The sequence below is a fragment of the Colias philodice genome, chromosome 10 (assembly GCF_061535455.1).
Source record: "Colias philodice isolate Cphi_HAF_F1 chromosome 10, ilColPhil1 Martin Lab GWU primary, whole genome shotgun sequence".
Taxonomy (NCBI): domain Eukaryota; kingdom Metazoa; phylum Arthropoda; class Insecta; order Lepidoptera; family Pieridae; genus Colias; species Colias philodice.
The window spans coordinates 2,337,603-2,359,596 of record NC_143095.1 but is presented as its reverse complement, the minus strand read 5'-3'; the positions used below and the strand labels follow the sequence as shown (position 1 = coordinate 2,359,596).

The 21,994-nt window shown below is 33.1% G+C and overlaps 1 protein-coding gene across 1 annotated transcript in view; it reads left to right on the top strand.

Annotated features, from left to right (window-relative positions):
• The window catches only part of Fas1 (fasciclin 1 Fas1 domain-containing), a 75,183-nt gene that overhangs the window by 38,437 nt on the left and 14,752 nt on the right, over positions 1–21,994 (top strand). Inside the window, exons 2-7 of the mRNA XM_089699741.1 lie at positions 1,167–1,305; positions 2,086–2,264; positions 7,885–8,024; positions 10,992–11,088; positions 15,255–15,432; positions 19,004–19,164. Of these exons, the coding sequence (XP_089555867.1) occupies positions 1,167–1,305; positions 2,086–2,264; positions 7,885–8,024; positions 10,992–11,088; positions 15,255–15,432; positions 19,004–19,164 (894 nt within the window). The remainder of the gene's footprint in view (positions 1–1,166; positions 1,306–2,085; positions 2,265–7,884; positions 8,025–10,991; positions 11,089–15,254; positions 15,433–19,003; positions 19,165–21,994) is intronic.

Genomic DNA, 21,994 nt, shown 5'->3' with positions numbered 1-21,994 from the left:
CATTAGTGTTTATGAAACGTGCACTGGGTGGTGACTCAGTGAGATTATAAAATTGTGTATAACATAAAGTTTTATTAAACAATGTTTAAAATGCTTATAAACATTTTACTCAGCGTTGACATTAATTCATTCATTAGCTTGCAAAATATTAAATTATGTAATATGAGGTTGTTTCACACGCGGGCTTTGTTATCGGTGCCTGTCGTGTGTTGGTTTTATGAGCTCTTTTACTGACCATAATATGAGGGCTACTGTTATCGAAAAGTGATTATAAATATAAAGGAATTTAATCGAAGTTATAGTTTTATATTTTATAAGCTGTTGTCTTAAACATTTTATTTATCACTAGAATTATGTTGAATAGTGATGACAATTGACAATATAATGACCATATAATTTAAGTTCGTTTACTTTTATTTAAGCTGAACTTGGAAAATTATACTTAAAAGTCAATAATAGTATAAACTATAAAGCATTACAGAGGAGTAATCTCGAAAATATTCATTTACAGAAGCTTGCGCGAAGCTAGTTAGTGTCTGACTTACATCTACTTCGTACAATTTGGCCAATAAAACCAACATCTGCGTCTATGGACTCATTAACTTCTGATCTCTTATTTATAAGACCGACGTCACACTACAGTTTATTAACAGGATTCGAATGTATTGTTTGGGGTCGAAGGAAGCTATTTCCTTCGATTCCTGTAATTTCCCTTAAGATTCGCTCCACTTTAGATATCAATACTTAAGATTAGTAGTTAGGTATATTGCTTATCAGTTATCTTCGTATTCCAATTGCTTTGCTGACACGAGACACCTAAAAATTGTTTAACACTAAACCCTTAATACTAGATCATAAAATAAATTTTCGCTTGCAATAAATGCCTCCATCCATTTATAGGCTAAATGGGTGTGATTTGTTTACAAAGCTCAATTAATGTTGTTCCGAGAGAGCACTTTTCGCATGTAATTTTATAACAACATACTGTTATTTTATAGTTTGCCATAACATGGCAAATTTGTGTTTTGTAATAGATATTAGTTGGATGATAAAGTGGTAACACGACGAATTAATTAAAAAGATCTTATCTATCGTTTTTATGTATCTTAATTCTCTTATTAAGGAAGTTATTTCTAAATGTATTCATATAAGTGTATCTATTTCAGTTCCTGGCACTCCTGGAGCGGAATGTGGTAGCAAACATGAGCCTCCAGTATCGACAGATGACGCTGTTCGCCCCCACCAATGCTGCCTTCCAAAAGTACAACGGGGAAATGGATGACTCCTTAGTACTTTATCACATATGTAAGTAGCTTAGTTGATAAATGTTGATGAAGTATTATTTATTATTCATAGATATGTTTAGTATAATGATCTTAATTAGTATAATGATGGTACTACTTACTAGCGAGTTAATGGTTACAATACTGGGCCCAAGTTTGTTAAAAAAAGATGACCTATTTTAATAAAGCGCCACCTCCACACAAGCAAGCATCTTACGCAGAATTACAACGATAACGAACAAATAAATAAGCCTAGAAGAGACCTTTTCATTTTCAGATTTATCAATACTTTTCTAAAAATACTTGTTTTTCGCTGAAAATATAAATCTTACGAAAAACATCCTTCAAATGACGTAAATCGAATCCAAATAAAAAATTTACACGAACATAACTTTTATAAGTACTGACAAGTCTACGAGCCATCATCGTATAAAGAATCGTCGTTAAACGACAGATTATTATCATCAGATAATGGTTTATACGATTATATTATAGGCACTAATCGCCCACATGGGTTCAGCAATTTCAACTAAATCAGATCAATCGATCTTGATTGATTGACATACTTTAATAGTATAACCCCAATGTTGATTTTAATAACTTTGTATTTTCATATTTTACTATATTAGTGAAAATTATTTCATGGGCTTATAATTATTATTAATCAAACACAGACGCTACAAAAATGTTTTGCTGAATTCAGAGAGTTTTTGCAGCGAATCGTGCTTCCTACTGCAACTTATCAATAAATTAAAAATATTTATCACCCTGATCACCGTCTAACTGTTGTTATGTTTCCCAGCAAACTTGGCGACGACGCTGACAAATTTGGATTATTCAATATCCTCTGAACTGGATGGCAACCCTCCGTTATTTGTGACGAGACGGCGGGACACACAACATGATGACATTTACGTCAATAACGCAAAAGTCGACGTCTCGAGATCATATCAAGCCACGAATAGGAACGGCAAACGACAGGTAACGGTATATTTAATATCATAAGAATCTAATGTTATAGATCCCTTTGAAGCTTCACGTATTACTAGTGCACTTTTCAAGGGATAGTTTATGTTCCTCATCTCTCGTTAAACCGTTAACTCTGTTATTTAACAAGTCTTTAATCGAAGGAACATTTCCGTCTTTATGGAAGCTAGCCAAAGTGACACCAATTTTCAAATCCGGTGATAAGAGAAATGTCGAAAATTATCGACCAATTAGTATTTTGAACTGCTTTGCTAAAGTATTTGAAAGCATTATATACGAACATATGTATAGTCATATCAAACATAGATTAAACGACAAACAACATGGGTTTGTAGCTGGTCGCTCAACAAATTCAAACTTACTCATTTATACTAATTATCTGACAGAATCATTTGATAGTAAATTACAGGTGGATTCGGTTTATACAGACTTTTCCAAAGCATTTGATACTGTAAATCACACTATCCTTCTTTCAAAACTCAATCATCTTGGCATACATGGTAGTCTGTATAGGTGGATGAGTTCATATTTAGCTAATAGATCACAATTGGTTGCATTGTATGGCTATGACTCTGTTCCATTCTTATCCCCTTCCGGTGTACCGCAGGGTTCCAATTTGGGGCCACTGCTATTCTTGATATATATTAACGATCTTCTTGAATTAATCTCATGTAATACTCTTGCGTACGCGGATGACGTCAAAATTTTCCACAGAATACAAGATTATAGTGACTGTCAGACCTTACAAAGGGATTTAGATGTCGTCAGTGAATGGTGCAATACCAATCGTATGACCCTCAATGTTAAAAAATGCCAAGTAATGTGTTTTACTAAAAGTAAAAGGCCGATCATTTTTAATTATAACATTAGTCATGTAACACTGGAACGAGTCAAGGTCGTTAGAGACTTAGGTGTGATGTTCGATTCTTCACTATCATTTAGACCGCACTACGATTACATTGTCAGTAAGGCCAATAAAAGTTTGAGCTTTGTTTTACGTACTGCCTCACCATTCAAAAATCCGAAGTCGTGGATAATATTATATTTAACCCTAGTAAGAAGTATATTGGAATATTGTTCATCGGTGTGGTTTCCAATATACAATAATCACAAAGACCGCATTGAAGCTGTGCAGAGGCGTTTCTTACGTACATTATGTGGTAAATTAGGTTTACGGCGTAAAATACCTGAATATGATCAGCGTTTGCGTAAATTCCACCTAATGAATTTAGAAAGCCGTAGGACCCTGACTGATTTGTGCAATCTGCATAAAATAGCCAATGGGTTATTAGGGAACGAGCTTTTGGCTAGCCTTAACTTTAGAGCTCCTACCCGCCCTTCACGCACCCCACGTCTATTCAGCATACCACCTACCAAAAACAATGTTTCGCATAACAATCCTGTACACAGAATGTGCCGCCTGTATAATAATTTAGATCCGGATTGTGACTTATTCTTGGGTAGTTTGGATGTTTTTAGAAGTAATGTTCACAAATTGCTGTAACAACGTATTGTATTTTATTTTTTTTGTATTTTAAATAGTAGCTTTTTTTAGGGTTCCGTAGCCAAAATGGCAAAAACGGAACCCTTATAGTTTCGTCATGTCCGTCTGTCCGTCTGTCCGTCTGTCACAGCCGATTTACTCGGAAACTATAAGTACTACAGTGATGAAATTTGATGGGAATATGTGTTGTATGAACCGCTACAAAAATATGACACTAAATAGTAAAAAAAAGAATTGGGGGTGGGGCCCCCCATACATGTAACTGAGGGATGAAAATTTTTTTTTCGATGTACATACCCGTGTGGGGTATCAATGGAAAGGTCTTTTAAAATGATATAAAGTTTTCTAAAAAACATTTTTCTTAAAGTGAACGGTTTTTGAGATATCAGCTCTCAAAGTCGTAAAAAGTATGTCCCCCCCCCTCTATTTTTATAACTACGGGGTATAAAATTCTAAAAAAAATAGAGGTGATGCATGCTAATTAACTCTTTCAACGATTTTTGGTTTGATCAAAGTATCTCTTATAGTTTTTGAGATAGGTTGATTTAACTGTAATTTATTATATTTGCTGCTACGGAACCCTTTGTGCGCGAGCCCGACTCGCACTTGGTCGGTTTTTTTTCTCTCTGTTAGAATTTTTTTTCTCGGTTTATGTTTGTTCCTGGCTATAGCTTGGTATAGATATGGATTAGGAACAAAAACATGGTCATAATGTAAACGGTTTTTGTTTTTTGGTTCAAAGCTGTGTACGGTATTTATTGGGTTGTAGAATTTATATGTATTATTAGATAAGAGCTAGATATAAGGAATTGTTCTGCAATCTGTTACTGTACCAAAATAAAATAAAATAAAATAAAATAAAATAAATCCAATGTGAAAAGTTCCATTTCCTCTATTATTTTTCTTGTTCCACGTTGTTATGCAATATTTAACTGCAGTTTTGCAGTTAAATAAAACTTCTTTAAAGTTTAATAGAACGTTGAATAAAGTTGATTTGCAGAAGAACGGTATTTAAAATTTAATATTTTCTCATTTTATACCAATAAATTAATTATTTCTTTACAATTTCATACCTATTTACGTGTACCGTAACCGTGGATCGTTAAAGGCGGGAAGTTATTACGTTTTATTGCGTTTTCGCATCGAGATGACAATATATAGCAGGGCTTAAAAGACTAATCTGACTGTCATGGGAATCCCAGCGACCGTAATTTTTGTGAAGCCCGTACATAGTGGATTTAGATGCTTAATCGTACTTTACGATGTTTATTGTTCTACAAAAGAACTCGGTGCTGTCGTTTTTCTCATTTAGCAGATGAAAATGAAATTTTAAAATTGCAGAATGTTGCGAAATTATTTTTATTCTTACACATTTTTATCATACTCTGAGCATAAAGGAACGAAGGAAGACTTTTGGTCAGCCTTTGTCTTTGTGTTTGCTAAACTAATAAAGTAAAATTGGTGAAGATGGGAAGAGGATATAAATATGAGATGAAGAAGTAAAATGTTACACGGTTACAAAATAATAATACAGACCATTTATTTTTGTATAAAAATGTTATACATACGTGATTAAATACCCTTCTCTATTTAGTTTAAATTTTTTTTCTATTTAGTTTTGTATTCACGGTAGCTTTCACATTTTCATACTTCAATAGTTTTCGCTGTTTGAATTTTTCGTGACTGACTATCTTGACCTTATATTTTGTTATTAAAGGTTCTTTAAAAGATATATCAAATAATCAAACAAGTACCTATTTATATCGAATGATTTTTAGTTCATGCTTTTATCGTAGGAATTAAAATGTTTATTTGGTAAGTGTAATTATAGAACTTTAGGGTTTGTACATAATTTCGTTCACTTCGATACTTCATAAGATGTTAGCCTGATGAAGATTGCGCTCGTCAGCATATTGCAGTTGAAAACTCCTGTAGAAGTTACCTGTTAGCGGGTGTTTTCTAAGAGTTTTTATTTTTATTGGTTACATACATTTTTTCTCAAATGGTAATAAAATATATTATAAGCAACTTTATAAATATATTTTCTTTACATTAAACACGCCTGGAAGCAAGCATCTTAAGAGGGGGCATAAAGCAAAATAACCAATCTTCTATTAGATGATACGTGTAATATTCAAGACCAGATCTAAAAAATAAAATATATATCAAACTAGATGATATGTTCAACGATTCTGTTTAATCAAAAACATAAAATATTAAAATTGACTCGATAAAAAAAAATCACCAAGTTAGCTCTAATTTTCACACTTTTACGTGATACTTATTATGATTTTTTTTTCATAAACAATTATATTAAAACATTTGCAAGATATTTGTCAGAGCATTTTGTGTAATTACTTTTAGTTTTGGTTTTATCTGCGATAAACCACTTTTATAGTTTTATCGTGACAAAACCAAACGTTTATCTCGAGAAAAAAAGAGCGCCAACCTATTTTTCATATACCCTATTCAAAGAAACCAAATATTTGTCAGAAAAAGTAATAACGGCCGCTGCACTCTAATATTTTCTGCATAGCTGTCTAGTCTTTGTAGTTTGTCACTGTTGCCAAACAACGACAGTTGCGACAATTTTCACACACGGCACGTTCTGATCCCATACGGTTAGTATACGGCCTGTGTTATGGAAACCAGATGACTGATAAACATACATATATAATTTTTAAATAAATACTTATATAGATAATAAACACCCAAACACAGAGCAAGCATCATGAGCAATGCTCGACTGTTTCACTTTTCGATTACTTCATCTTGCTATTGAATGAATCTATTTTTGTACCAGGAAACAAACAACTTGACATGTAACGAAGTGGGAAGTGTCGTCTATTTTGAGATCAATATCCTGTTGTAAGATTGCGAAAGTGGTGTTGTTTTTGTTAACATAAATAAATAAAAATTTGTTCGCTCTATAGCTCCACATGTTTAAAATATATATTAATATTAATAAATTATGCTAATTAGCATTTGGTTAGTTTCAACAAATAGATAATATGAGTGAATACTGCTCGAAAACCGAAATACGAAATTGTTTTATAATTAATTGTTTACCATCATAATAGAATTGCAATTTCAATTACCTATATTTAAACGTAATGCCTAATGTATTCTCATTTGAAATACCTTTATTCTTCCTAAATGCAAATTATATGAATATTCTTGTGTGAAACTATGAGCACAATATTTGTATATTTTCAATACATTTACGTTTAAATCTTAAAATATCTATACGTAGAACAATGAATATAGGTACTAATTGCAGTTACGAGTACACTAATGAAGATGAACGACGAATCGGAAACCGGTCACAACACAATCTAAAGGAATAATTTGATGCCAAATGCAATAACAAAGTTATGTAATTACAGCAGAAGCACAAATAGCACTAGCTTTGTGCCTTACTTCAGTACCATCAAATTGATTCACACAGGCTCATTATGCTTAATATGCACACTGCGCTTTCATAGTATGAACTCTCAACTAGCAACTTTTCTGCTCACACGAGAAATGTGTAAACATTGTTGGTGTTATTAAAGACTGAAGAACCACCCCTGCTAAACGTGAATAACTACATAATCCCAATAAAACAAAGTCGCTTTCTCTGTCCCTATGTCTCTATGTGTGCTTTATCTTTTAAACTACGCAACGGATTTTGATGCGGTTTCTTTTAATAGATGGAGATGAGGAGGAATTCAAGACGTATTTAGTATTTAATTTATTAGGTTTTAGATAAAGCGGGCGAAGTCACGGGTGAAAAGCTAGTACGTATATGTATACGTATAAACGTATAGTATACGGTCTATCAATTGTTTACAGTTTTTGTAAAAGAATGACGTCGATATTCGTTTTGATTTTTTAAATCTAACATTTTTCTATTTTAACGTACGCTACAGTTCGGCATTTATCAATCAATCTGTTAGTCAGAGTACACAGTACAATGTCAATAATTAAAACATTCACTTGGGTATGAATTTTATGATGAATTCGGATATAAAATATAAAGGTACAACAGTATTATATGTCAGTGTATTAACAGTTTCGTCTACCCAAAAAAACTACATTTTTTTTAACAAGCAATATTATTTGACGCAGGTCCTACACGTGATCGACCAAGTGCTACAACCGCTGCTCCCTCACGGCCCGAGCTCCATCGGCTCTCCTGTTTACAACCCCAATGCATATCAGTTTCTGGAACATTCCGACGTGTTCGATATTGGCCAACATCGACTCAGGTAATGTTCTATTCACTACTTAATTTATCCAAATTAGTCTGCACTCAGAAGGAACATTTTTCCAACATTTTTTTCATTGCTGCTCCACTTCTATGGACTAGCCTAGACATTATATGAATAATATTTCAATTCCCACCAGTAGTCATTCATGACATTAGCGCTTTCAAACAAACAAACTCTTCAGCACCATTGAGATACTATTACTACGTAGTAATAATAGCTCAATGTTCAGCACACACCTTTTACATTTTAGCAATTATGAATCAATTAATTTAACATTGTAGATACTTACTATACAGGAAAGGTGTGAATTTACTTAAAAGAATTTCGTGATAAGCATAAATTTTCCGTTAATATTCCTTTTAATATAATTCACATGTCAAAGTTACTTTTAGCTTATGATACAAAATATTTGCCAACTTCGCAGACAGTTGAGATGTATTTATATCTATAACTTTTTCTATTAGTTGCTGAAGCATTAGTCTAAGAAATAAACATACATTTATAATATTATCAGCAATGGAAACAAGAACACGATATTTATTCACTCGATAAATTGCTTGATCGATAATAACTCCTCGAGCATAAGAGGAGCGTTCAACTTTTCACTTCTTTGATTAGGTTTGGGTTGCAGTCAAGCGAAATAGAGTTTGTTCAGCCAGCTTTAACCAGCGAACGAAACGTGCAATGATGTTAACATAATTACGTACTGTACGTTTGTTTCAATTAGCCATTAAAAATTCACAGCAAAACTAATTTAAAGTTGTGTTTCAACTAGGTGAACTGAATGATAACACTATTTGCTACTTTGAATAACAAGGCTCTGAATAAATGGCTTTCCAAGTAGTTTTGATTCAGGCTTCAGTCCAAGCAAATTGTGTCTTACCAATATTCATTTCGCATTGCATTATATTTGTATTAAAACAACCCTGTGTTTGTTAGTTTTGTTTATTAGAATAAATTCGCTCGCGAATTCTTCGAAGTTAAATTCCTATAGTCATTTCCTTCCGAGCTAATAACACTCGGAGTAATAACACGACTCAGTAATATCCACAGAAAATATATTATATTATGATAATATCCAGATAATATAAGTGACAATTTAATAATCTGTGGTAATACGAAGGTTATAGGTAAACCAGAATCTGATGGCAAATTGGGAAATCAAAATTTTGAGTGTGCAACCCTAGGGAAAATGGACTGAACGATCTTGATACTCAACATCATTAGTCACATTACATAAGTGAACAATACTGTACTTAATAATGAGATATCCACTTAATATTATGAAGGCACATACTTATATGTATAATATACATATTACTTTTATCTATGTAATACATATATTATTATTTACACATACCTATATTTGTATATTCATTATCATTATGCCATGTAAAAATATGGATGTAATGATAATGCAGATCAAAACTAGATTGCTAATAATTGTTTATAAAATAAAATAAAAATAAAATGAAACTATGTTTATTTTCGTAAGTATTATAGATACACACATTATAAAATTGACTTGGACAGCTTGGACTTGACGAATAGCCGTATTGGAAACTCCTGTAATAAGTTTTCATAAAATTATATTGTAATCAACAAACAATATTATAGTTACCTACTTATAATATTTTTTATTTTAAGTATCAAAACGGGTAAGTCCAATTTACCAATAAAATATTCAAAATTGAAAATTGTGATGTGTTTGACCCTTCTTCATCGAATGTTTTTCTTACACATTATAAACAACACCTCTTGCTTGTGATCGCAGCGGCTTTTTCGACATTTTCGAAGATTTTTTAGACAAAATCCTAAAAATTATTCATCAATTGCAAAGAAGACAAATAATTTGACAACCAATTTGATAGTTGTCAAATAAAATTGCCATATGAAAATCTTTTATTTCGTAAATATAAATATGCCATCAGATTCTGGTAGACCTATAATTATTATATTGCGAAAAACACACCTTGTCATTTTAATAATATTACCGTAAATAGATATAATTAATTCTCTTTATAATCCGATTAAACATATTACCAATTTTCCTGCTTAATATATTAATTATCAATTTTCATTAGCACAGTTTATAATAATATTCCACGAAATGTACTGTGGGTGGTAAATCAATACAGGATTTGTTATAGGTATAAAATATATTGTACGTTTCCGTCGGCAATATTTTATTTTATTCGTAAATAAGATTGGTTATTTATATCTAATTTGGAAAATATTGAACTGAGCGGAAAAGCGGAGTTACGACTGAGGAGATTGAGCAAATCATCGCTATTATTAAGCTAACGGTGCTTATATTAAAATGTAACATTTATTTTCTGGATAATCAACGACAACGACGTTCGATTAAAATGCTTAATTATTTTTATACAGTTATATAACCTCTATGGTAATTGGAACCTCTTTTTGCGTTTACAACAAAACTGGCGACCTACACTAATTTGAAGTTTAAAAATGGAACGCGCGAATGGAATGGAATCATTTCGATTAAAAAGTTTTCGGTTAACCTATAATACGAACTTCATTACAAACATCGTACAAAATAATTTTTAAGCAGTGGAATTGGTGTTGTGATATATTTTTATGTTTTAAGTGGTAAAGGAATATTATGATAATTCTGTTTTTACATTTTGATAGGTTTGTATTGAAATATTCTATGTTTCGTATTTTTTCTTTAAATCTACAGATTTCGAATCATAGGTATAATTATTTAATGTGTTTTGAAAAACAAAATATTTTATTTTTAAATACCTACAGTTTTTTTAATTATGCGTTTATTAAAACAAAGAATATAATGATTAATGATATGGCAAAAATATAGAAAAAAAAAACTTTTTTACAGTCTTAAATAAAAAAATGTTTGAAAACTTATTACTTACCTAACTAGGTAGTTAATTTCAAATACGTAAATGATGATAGCATAATTATATTGATTTTAATTTGTAGGTCGTTCCGGCAGAAAGTTAACCAGCTGCAAAAGAAAGATGTCTTCAATGCTGATGGACGCCATACCTTCTTCATTCCTGTAGATGAGGGTTTTAAGGTATGTTCTTTTTTATAAGTCTCTTATGATTTTATTCTTATTTTACCCTTTTACGTACTTTATGTGACCTAATTATACTCAACTTTACAAAGTAAAACCATTTAAATTATAGATATAATTTATGATAAACGCCTGACGTGAAAGATATGTACAAAATATACCGACAACTGACAGACTCACTTAAGGCTGCAGTCTAGCAAAATTGCGTTTTCAACAAGTTATTTGACAATTTTTTCCCGGCTAATGAAATGATAAACTGAATTTTTTTTTCTTGTTTATCAATTAGTGTTATATACGCAATGCGCGTGAATTTTTTCACATTTATAAAGTTACTTTATGTTACCTTAATCAGGCCTTCAAGATAAGTCTCTTTCCCCCAAAATCATTTCGAGCTAAGTTTGTGCACTCACTACGTTGCAACCGATTACAATTTACATAATCTGATCAGCGCATTATTATCCTTATATAGTCGTTATTAAAAACTGCTGAATACAATTGCCGAAAAACTTATGATTTTCTTAATTAGAGCGTTATAAATTCATTAAATTTCCCATTTTTTGCCTTACAAAATCGATTGATAAATACTGCTAAAAGTTATTTTTTCCATTAATTTATTCGAGTTGGTTGAAGACCAATGAGTATTAATCCTTTAAAAAATTTTTTTTTGAATTTTGATAATTCTTTAAATATTAAAAAAATATTTAAAATAATAAGGAAAAATCCTAGCGAATTTCTTTAGTCGCGCTCCTTGGGCCGGAGCATTCTGACGTGTGCTCTACGCTCGATTTTCCTTCATACCGAAGTGAAAGTTGCTCTACTTCATTAAATTTAATATTTTTGTTAATTGATTATTTTTATCTTAGTTTTGTGCAAATATTCGTATTTTTAAACATTTGATTTCGATATGGAAAATAAACGAAAAAAATACGCGTGTAACTAGTAACTACTAGAAAAAAAATTATCTTCGAACATAAAGTTAATGAAACCAAATAGATTGCAAAGGTGATTGGAAACAATTTCTTTATTTTACGGGGTGTCAGTAAAGGGATGTATATTTCTTTAAAACTAAAGTAAGCTCATAAATTTTCTTATAATATAATTTTTTTGAAGTTCCAAAAATGTTTATTTTTCGTTTGAGAAATACAAAATATAATATAAACTTGTATTGAGAACTTGAACTTCCCAAGTTCATCCGGGGAAATCCCCATACGGGGAAAATGATTTGTTTACTCCAAAATTGATCCGAGGTGTTTTAATTTTTTCTTCTAGTCATTTTCAACGTAGCGGCATGTTGTTTGATTATTAATTTTGTAACTTAAATACAGGATGTTGGTTTTATATTCTGATCTTACAGACGCGCTGACAAATTTAGTCCACCATTTCTAGTTTAGTCTAACTACAAAACTACCAAAAAACTCTAAGTACCAATATTAAAACGAATGGATTATCATCACATCATCAAAATTCAGTGGGGTTGAGAACTAAACAAACAGAAGTAACAGAGACGCGAAGAATAAAAAAAGAGGACGAAAACGATAATTCGTTGATGCTTTCCCTTTTCGACGTATTGTTAGGGTACATCACCAATCTGCAAAAAACAAAACTGATGATTCCCAATTGCTGATTAAAAATGAAAAACAAATAATCGACAACAGTGGTGAAAATTTGCTGATCACAATGAAACATCCTTCAGTGGTAGCAGATTTACTCATTTAAAATGTATCGGTGAACAGCGTAAAGGAGAGGAGGACAGGAAAACATTATGAATGTGGATGGTGGATTGTATACAGGGTGTAATCGATAAGTATGTGCAGGCGATTATGACGTTATTATTGCAGGTATCAAAAAACTTAAAACTGATATCGAAATTACTTTACCTAATGAGCAAAATGACAATAATAACTTTTTAAAAGTATAACGAGAAATATCTAAAAAATTTACTTTATACACTCCCATATCAAAAAGGGAAAATGGGACTAGTAGAAGTTAAATGTCTAATTCCGGCAAAAGACATGAATGCGGAAGATGCGGTTAAAAAAAATTTAATATTTGAAATACAATGCAAAAAATAACACTTTTGTCATAGATAAGAATCATGACTATTTTTTCCAAATTCAGGGACAACTAAACGTTGCAGAAGCAGAAGTCTGCTTATTTGCTGTTTGGACTGGAGTGAATCATTCGTTAAAACTGGAATATATAAAATAGAATATATAAAAAAGTATGTAACGTTTAGGCAAAATAAAATTATGGACCATTATTGGATTTTACATAAATTGCCTACTGTCAGAATTGATTGATTCGAGACTTCAGCATTCGATGCCCATCAAGGACCCATCCTATATCATTCAAGCGATTGAAAAAAAAGAGATAAATCCAGTGCAACCGATAAAGCATCAGAATGCTAGCAAAAGATTTATTAGGTTTATCAATATAAATCTATATATTATACATAATATAATAAATCTGTAGAAGACGCGAAGACTGACATCCACGCGGACGGAGTCGCGGGCGGAAGCTAGTCAGAAATAAATATCTTTTGTTTTCATTTGCGTATTTTTCTATTTTATAATTTTTTAACACAAACATTACATTTTTTTTATTAAATACAAAATTTGTTTATCCGTTTTATTAGTTAAACTGAACAACTTTCACTAAGAAACTTAGGTCGAAAAAAATGTATAGAGTTATGCATTTTGTATGGAAAGCTTATTTTTTTTATATTTCGTACAAATTTCTTTGTAAAAGTTGATCAGTTATATAAACATGAAGTTGAAGATATCAATAGAAAGTATTCGCAAATTTTGTGTACTGATAAAAAAAAATCACCCGGTGTAATTTTCACGAAAATTGTTTCAAATTGTCATTTTTGGTACTTATTACGAATATTAAATTATACGAATGATTTAATTTTTAAAAATTAAGTGGAGCAACTTTCCCTTAGTACATTTGTATTATTTACATATAGGATGACAGGATGCATTTGTTTGCACTACTAGACCAAGCCCTTTATTTTATCACACACAGAGAGTAGACAAAGGAAGCGCTTGCTGTAAAATATATGCTGTAAATAGGCATTATTTCTTTGAAATTCGTTAGCAAAAATATTCTCCTAGCATATTTTAGTGATTGTAAATAACATTTAAAAACGTGCAGGCGTATTTAAAATCGAGCAAAAAAAAATAAAACTTATCTGCATAGAAGATTGTTCAATAAGACATTAGTCCTTACAAGTTTTCTATTGACGACTCAAAAATCATAACTTCGTTTTTGTGTTACTTACAAAGTTTTCTAAACACCACAGAGGTAATATGGATTCAAACTGCGTCTTTTTCACGTCTTCTACGTTTCTTCAGTATTTCCAAGGAACATTTTAAAAAATCACCCGAAATCTAATTACTTATAATATTGAGTCGACGCAACTTTGACAAACTGGGAGGATTATCGTGATATCTTAAAGCAGTTTAATTCCAGTTTATGAAAATGATGGCGCTAGATAACCTAAACAGCTCTGTCATTTTTTCACACTACAATATTGATACTTCTTTAGGGCTTTTCCACCAATAATGTGCCAGGATTGTAGCGAGGAATGTGTTTGTAAAGGACCAATCATATCACTTCATTCAGTTTGAAGTTTGAAGCGTTTAAAGTAGTGGAAGCAATACTACCTTATTTACAAACACATTCTTCACTACACACATCCTCGCACATTATTGGTGGAAAAGCACACTTAGTCCCCCCTCATCCTACAGTAAGTACTATCAACAATATAGGTCGCGTCATGTAAAAAGAACGCTGACGGTTAAGCTGCGCATTGGCGATTTATTGGTCTATTTGGTGTTATGAGGTGGTATAAGATTAACAAATAATATGTAGTTGCGAAGCCACGACTCGAGAGTCTACTTCAAAAATAAAATAAGCAGCAAATAACTTTCGTGCTAAACTCGAATCTCGATACATGCCAAAACACACCCCATCACTTTCAACCAGCGTTCTTTTTACATGACGAGTACTGTACCTACAGTTAAAACAAGAATCTTCCACGCTACGTACATACCAGTGAATAGCCAGCTTTACCTACGTACATTTCCAGTGTCAAGCTACGTGAATAGGTTACTAGTTATATTACATTTCCAGCGTTACGTGAATAGCTCTATACATTCCAGCCAACCACCCGCTCGGACCTGATCGACGGTAAAGTGGTGGACGGGCACGTGATCCCGCAACAAGTGCTGTTCACGCACGCTACCCCCGACGGCAAGGAGTTCGAGAGCCTCGCGTTCGGGGACAATGTTAAAGTGATCATATCCTTCACTACGGCCATGAATGGGAAGGAGGAACTGAGTGAGTTACACACGCTATGTATTATGTATGTTTTACGGGAATAAGAATGTGCGTGTAGGTATATAAATATTTTATTCTAGGTAGGTTTGGTTGAGAAGCATCTTAAACTCTCGTTTTAATTTTGGGAAAAAATTCATATGGTAACTTTTTAGTAGTCTATGTCCTAACTAGTGTTTAGTCTGTGCTTTTGTTGATTTCCCTAATTTAAATTCGTTGTTTCTTAACCAGTAGAAGGAGCTTTCCACCAAATTTCTGTCTTTAAACGTGTAAATACAATTACAACCACGCATACGTGACATTGTAGACTAAGGTACTCTAGTTTATATGAGAGTCCGCGAACGAACACGTTTTCGATTTTCAAAGAATGAAAACTACACAAAAGATTTATTTTCTAAAAGCTTCTTCCGACCTGTGCTCCAGATTTAATAAAAAAAAGCACGAATGGCGCTTGAACTTTTTACTTCAACTTGTTAGAAAAGGAAATAAGATGACATTAAAGTTAAGGACTACTTTTTAATGAACATCAAAGAAATCTTGTATTATTTGATTTCTTTCAATTAATCACAGTGGCCGGTTTTGACCCAGAACCTTAATTACGAAGTGCGTATTATATTTCTCTTGAGATAAAGATAACGCCGCCTCAAAAAACAATAAGCAACTGAAATATAAGTGTCATAATATTATGTAGGCAGTTTAATTAAAATCATTGTAGGTACATTGTTAACTCAACGTTAGAGTAAGGGCGCGGGCACACGATGCGTTGCGGCGCCGCACCGCAAAGATTTCACCGTGTCAGTGGGCACACGAGTGGTGCGGCGCCGTAACGTTTTTATGTCGCAGCGGCGTCGTAGCAGCGTTGCACAGCGTGTCCTTCCTTGTGACGCAAAACAACTGAGCGGTGCCGCTCCGACGTTGCACCGCATTCACCCCTCCCCGCCTCGTCTTGGTGGTTACAAGTCCGGTGCGGCGCCGGAGCGCATCGTGTGACATGCCACAGATATTTCTATGTAAGACGACGCAGCGACACCGCTCCGGCGCTGCACCGCCGCCGCAACGCATCGTGTGCCCCCGCTCTAAGTCCACACGGCGCGTCGCGTCAGCGTTGCGTCGTCGTAGCGCTGTCGCTGCGTCGTTTTACATACAAATAACCAAGGTGTTCACACGGCGCGCTGCGGCGCGCAACGCACACGTGACGGACAGCAGCCCCCGAGACGAAGCGGGAGGGGGTGTCAGCGCTCAGTTGTAGTAGTAGTAAGAGCGGGGGCACACGATGCGTTGCGGCGGCGGTGCGGCGCCGGAGCGGTGTCGCTGCGTCGTCTTACATAGAAATATCTGTGGCATGTCACACGATGCGCTCCGGCGCCGCACCGGACTTGTAACCACCAAGACGAGGCGGGGAGGGGTGAACGCGGTGCGACGTCGGAGCGGCACCGCTCAGTTGTTTTGCATCACAAGGAAGGACACGCTGTGCAACGCTGCTACGACGCCGCTGCGACATAACAACGTTATGGCGCCGCACCGCTCGTGTGCCCACTGACACGGTGAAATCTTTGCGGTGCGGCGCCGCAACGCATCGTGTGCCCGCGCCCTAACGCTGCGATGGCGCAGCGCCCGTGTGGCCGGCTATGCGTCAAATATTTGCGTTGCGACGACGCAACGCTGACGCGACGCGCCGTGTGGACTTACTCTTAAGCGGGGTTGGCCTATTTCTACATTTTACTTAAATGTGAATGAACTTTACTTTTTTCAAAATAATACGTAGAATATAGTATAACACAACGTAATTTCTTTTAATATTTTTTAAGAATTCGTTTATAAACTAAATAGGAACTTGTCTCTTCAGATTAGTTTTTTTGTTGCGAAAACTTAACTTTCCTTACGAAAAAATCCATTAAATACTAGGATAATTAATGTATATAAATAACAATAGTTAATTTAAATATTATTTTCTACCTTGTAACGCAAAATAGGTACTTTCCGATGAATATAGCTTACTAAAGAACATTTCCTTTAAACCTTCCCTTACACTTGAGTCGACAAATCCGATAGGCGTCTGTCTTTCAGACTGATTCGCAACGTTTTATAAATTTTGCTTACTCTGTTTTATTGCCTGCTTTAACATTTTGACCCATGAAAATAAAAGTGGAATTACGAAAACCTCTCTTTTCTATGAAATAATTCTTAATAGGTAGGTACTTATACTGAGAATTGTTTATATCAAATCAATCACTAAATATCTTTTCCGAAGCCATAACTAATTAATAGTTTTACAAATTAAATTATACTGATAGATATATGGAGTTCTGCACATTGAATACAGCTAAAGCCTTGAATATTTTAGCAGTTGAAGTTAACTTAACGTTAATTTATTAAGTAAACGTGTTTATTCAATTAAAAGGAATCTCTTAGAAATTGAAGCGGGAGATCAAACAGCCACAGAATCATCTCCCAAGTGAATATTTGATGTCCTCTCAAATAATATACATGCAAGGGCTTGCGTGCAGAATGTTAAATTTTCCCTCCGACTTATTTCAGTTTTTGTAATTTTTATAGCGCGCTGAAATGCAAACAGCTCAGGATTTGAATAAATAACGTTACTCAGAAAATTAAACTTTACATTTCATATTTCTAAATAAGAGAAGTATTATACCTCTTGTATTATCATCGCAAGCTCTTTCAGATTACAGTGTTTATTTTATGTACAAAGCAGCGTAATGTTTGATCGTAACAAAGTATGTATCTGTTATTTTATGCATGATACTGTAAATTTGTTTGGGAAATAGAACATTTTATATTACATGGAGAATTATTTCTCCAATTATAAGGATTGCATTTTCAGTAACAAAACATTGCTATTTGTTTATCTAAGAAAACTAACTCGATTCCGTTAAGAAGACTACACACGTTTGAACATGTGACAAAAGCAGAAATCCAATTCGTGGAAGCACCTCGTCCCATTTTATCCATGTCTAGACTCAGTTTCTAGAATAAAGTCGACTGTTATCACAGAATTTTAATTTAAATGTCATAACAGCGTTCCGAAAAACTGGTACATGATTAAAAAAAAATATTTATCGAAAAGCTTCCGAGTTGATATTAATTTTTCATATGTTTTGTATGTAAACCACTCCCTTCGACTCGATTTTGACCCAGTTAAAACGCAGAGATTTAATTCGAACTTGTCAATGATAAGTTTTTTAAAACATTTAATTATTATTTACGTTGTATTTGTCACTTATCCTCATGCGTATCAATTATCTATACGTACCTCGTATTGAAACACATCATGAAGAAATAATATATTGACACACCCAAGAAGCTTATATCTAATACACTGGAGATTGCACTATGAACATTTACTTGTAACAAGAAAATATAACTTGCCAAGTTAGGTGTGAAAGGGATAAAAAACATACAGGCGTCATACAACGTCATATTTTCTTGTTACAAGTTAATGTTCATAGTGCAATCTCCAGTGTATTAGATACAAGCTTCTTGGACACACCTAATAAAGAAAATTTCAATATAAATACTTCTTTGAAAAAATTCATAATTTACGAGTACACTACAGCATACGTGAAATCCAACACGGTGGCCGGTGACACGAAGCACAGCCGCGGCGTGGTGATGGCGGACATAGTGCGCGCCAACATTCCCGTCAAGAACGGAGTGGTACATCTCATACAGCGGCCCCTCATGGTGGTCGATACAACCGTCGTTGATTTCTTGAAGGTCAGTAATTATAGTTTTAATAAAATTTGTATTTTTTAGTTGAATATAATATATAAAGACGAGAAATTTGTTTAGTAATTTGTGGTATTGTAAAAATAGTTTTGGGTGTTGATAAACTTTAGCAGAAAATCTATGGATTTTCAAAAGTAAGTCCTCGTTTTCGACGTCCTTATTTTCTATTAACTTTCTTTCTATCATTTCAATATCTGTTATAATAAAATTAATAATAATTAATATCCTACCGACATCATAATTCATAATTATTTAAAACACTTCAAATTATGATATAATTGTCTGAAAATGTAGAAACTCTGGTTTTGTTCCATTGTATTGAATTATCAAGTTGCTCGTACAATTTAGAGAATCTTGTTATCGTTGTACTTTATTTAATTCTCGCTTAAAACCAGCGGTCTTGGAAAGTAATTGAATAACAAAGTTTTTGAAACCTGTCGTTACCTTTTGGCTTCATTATATGGAAACCAGGCTATGAAGGTAAAATGAACGATTCTTTACTTATTTTTCAATGTTTATTCTTGTAATGTCCTGTTAATTTTTTTAATATTTCTTTAAAAGAGCACGTTTTAAAGTTGGTTCGTGATTGACATAATTATTAAATTAGTTGGCTATTTTTAAAGCCAAGCCTCTCGGTAACTTTAGATCTGGCTTATGAAAAAGTGATAAGTCGTTTTGTTTGAAAAGTTGTCGTTTTTAGTCTGCATGTGACTCTGAGGAGCAAAATGAAACTTTGGTAAGCGGTTGAATGCTCAAACTGCTAAAGTTGCCCAGTAGGCACGTAGTTCAATAGATTTCGTACCCTCCCATGCGAAATAAGTATAATTAATTACGTGTTCGTCTTGCGATCCCAATAGTATATTTGATTATTTATTTTTCTACTTGTTACACTATTACACTTTATCTTGTTTCAATCGTTTGTGGCTAAAAGGTAAGAGATAATCAAATGATGACACGATTTTTTTTTAATTTATTTGTTTAATCATATATAACAATGTCCTATAATATATGATATTCTTTTACAAGGTTTAATCAGAAATTATTATACTTATATTCATATTTTTTTCTTTAGAATTTAATAAACATTTAAAGCTGCATACTGGTAAATTTGTATCACGGTAAACGGTAAATGTGTAACCACGATATATATTTCTGTATGTAAAACATCACATTATCTCCTTCCATACAAACCACTTTAAAGTCCCACCCCTTTCATCATTCATTACTGCCAGTATACAAGTACGTGACATGATTATAATGTAACATTGTAAAACAAACACTTAACTCGCTGCGAAATGTTTTATATATGTATCATGTAACGCTATAACAATATACAATTATGTTTTAAATTTTAAAATATAATAATTTAATTTGAATATAAAGAATGAGATACATTTATACAAGTACATGCTGTAAAGCGTGTAAAATCTCAAATGGTGTTTCAATTTCACTTGTATTTCCCGAGCTAGACAGACGTGAGACTGATAAATCCTGATAGAGCACGCCCTTGCTACTTTAAAGGTAGGGTTGCCATCCTTTAACAGTAAGCTCTCGAAAGCTTCCTAGAGAGCTTGAACTCGGACTTGTTGAGAGGACTTAAGCACTTTCAGAGTATTTAAATGCACGCGGGAATATAATTTCATAGAGAATTTTTGAGTCGATTAAGTTTGAGTAAATGAGGATGTTTTTGTAATGCCATTCAATTCCGTTTGAATTTAATTAAATTAAGACTATAATATATACCTAAATGGCAGGACAAAATTATTGAAAATAATAAATAAGACATTACGACTGAAGAATTTATACCAATAAGTTTTTAAAATGGCAACCCTATTCCCGCCCTTTAAGTGCTTGGAAGAATTTACATATCGTTTGCCCCGCAGTATATATGCTAAAATTGAACATATTGTTTTAGTATTATTGGTACTTAAGAGCAGTAATAATATGAGTTAAATTTTCACATGTTTACGCACATCCGTGGATCCCGCATGAATTATCAACTTTAGGGCATTGTAAGTATATTTTGCATGTTTAGCATATTTTATTCACACGTAGTATATTATTTTAACACAAATATAAATCATACATGTAAGAAGATAAATGTATGCATCTTTTATGATCCAAGCTCTATTCAAAGTTGAAAAGGAATATCCTAGTGAGTGCATAATATTTTTAACACGGTTTTCCTTGTGTAATTTACGAATGAGCGTAAAGCTAATTCTGGCTAATTCAATTAGTAGGTTTGGTATACATTTCGTTTATGTTAGTTTAAAATGAATTTGGGATTGAAGGTTTGTACAAAATTTAATGATGCTTGTTCCATGTGCGTGTTATATATGTATAATATTATGGTTGTTTTAACTTTATCATTAATTATTGATGAAAATTGTATTTTTATTTTTTATATTACTTGTTAAATGTTTAAATCACTGGATTTATATAGAAGGACAAACCATTATTCGATATTTAAGACTTTGTCCCTGCTTTATTTTTATAGGATTAAAATAAAATACATAGACTACAGGCCCATGTTGAAAAAATTATGGGTCATTTGACCCACCACCTGACCTATCTAGAATAATATAAGAGCATAAAATAATAAGATTCAGCACTATGACGTCACTTGTAAGCTGTCCACCTGAGTGCAGATGAGAATTCGAAGGTTCAGGTAGAGATTTTCTCCCCTTGTCTCCATGATTTTTGTACGGCGTTGCGGAATAATGGCTTAAAAGCAGTATAGAAATAGTATGACACAGATGCCGTACAAAAATGGTGGTCCACAAAGTCGGAATTTATTTTTATTTTTCGACAGTTGCCG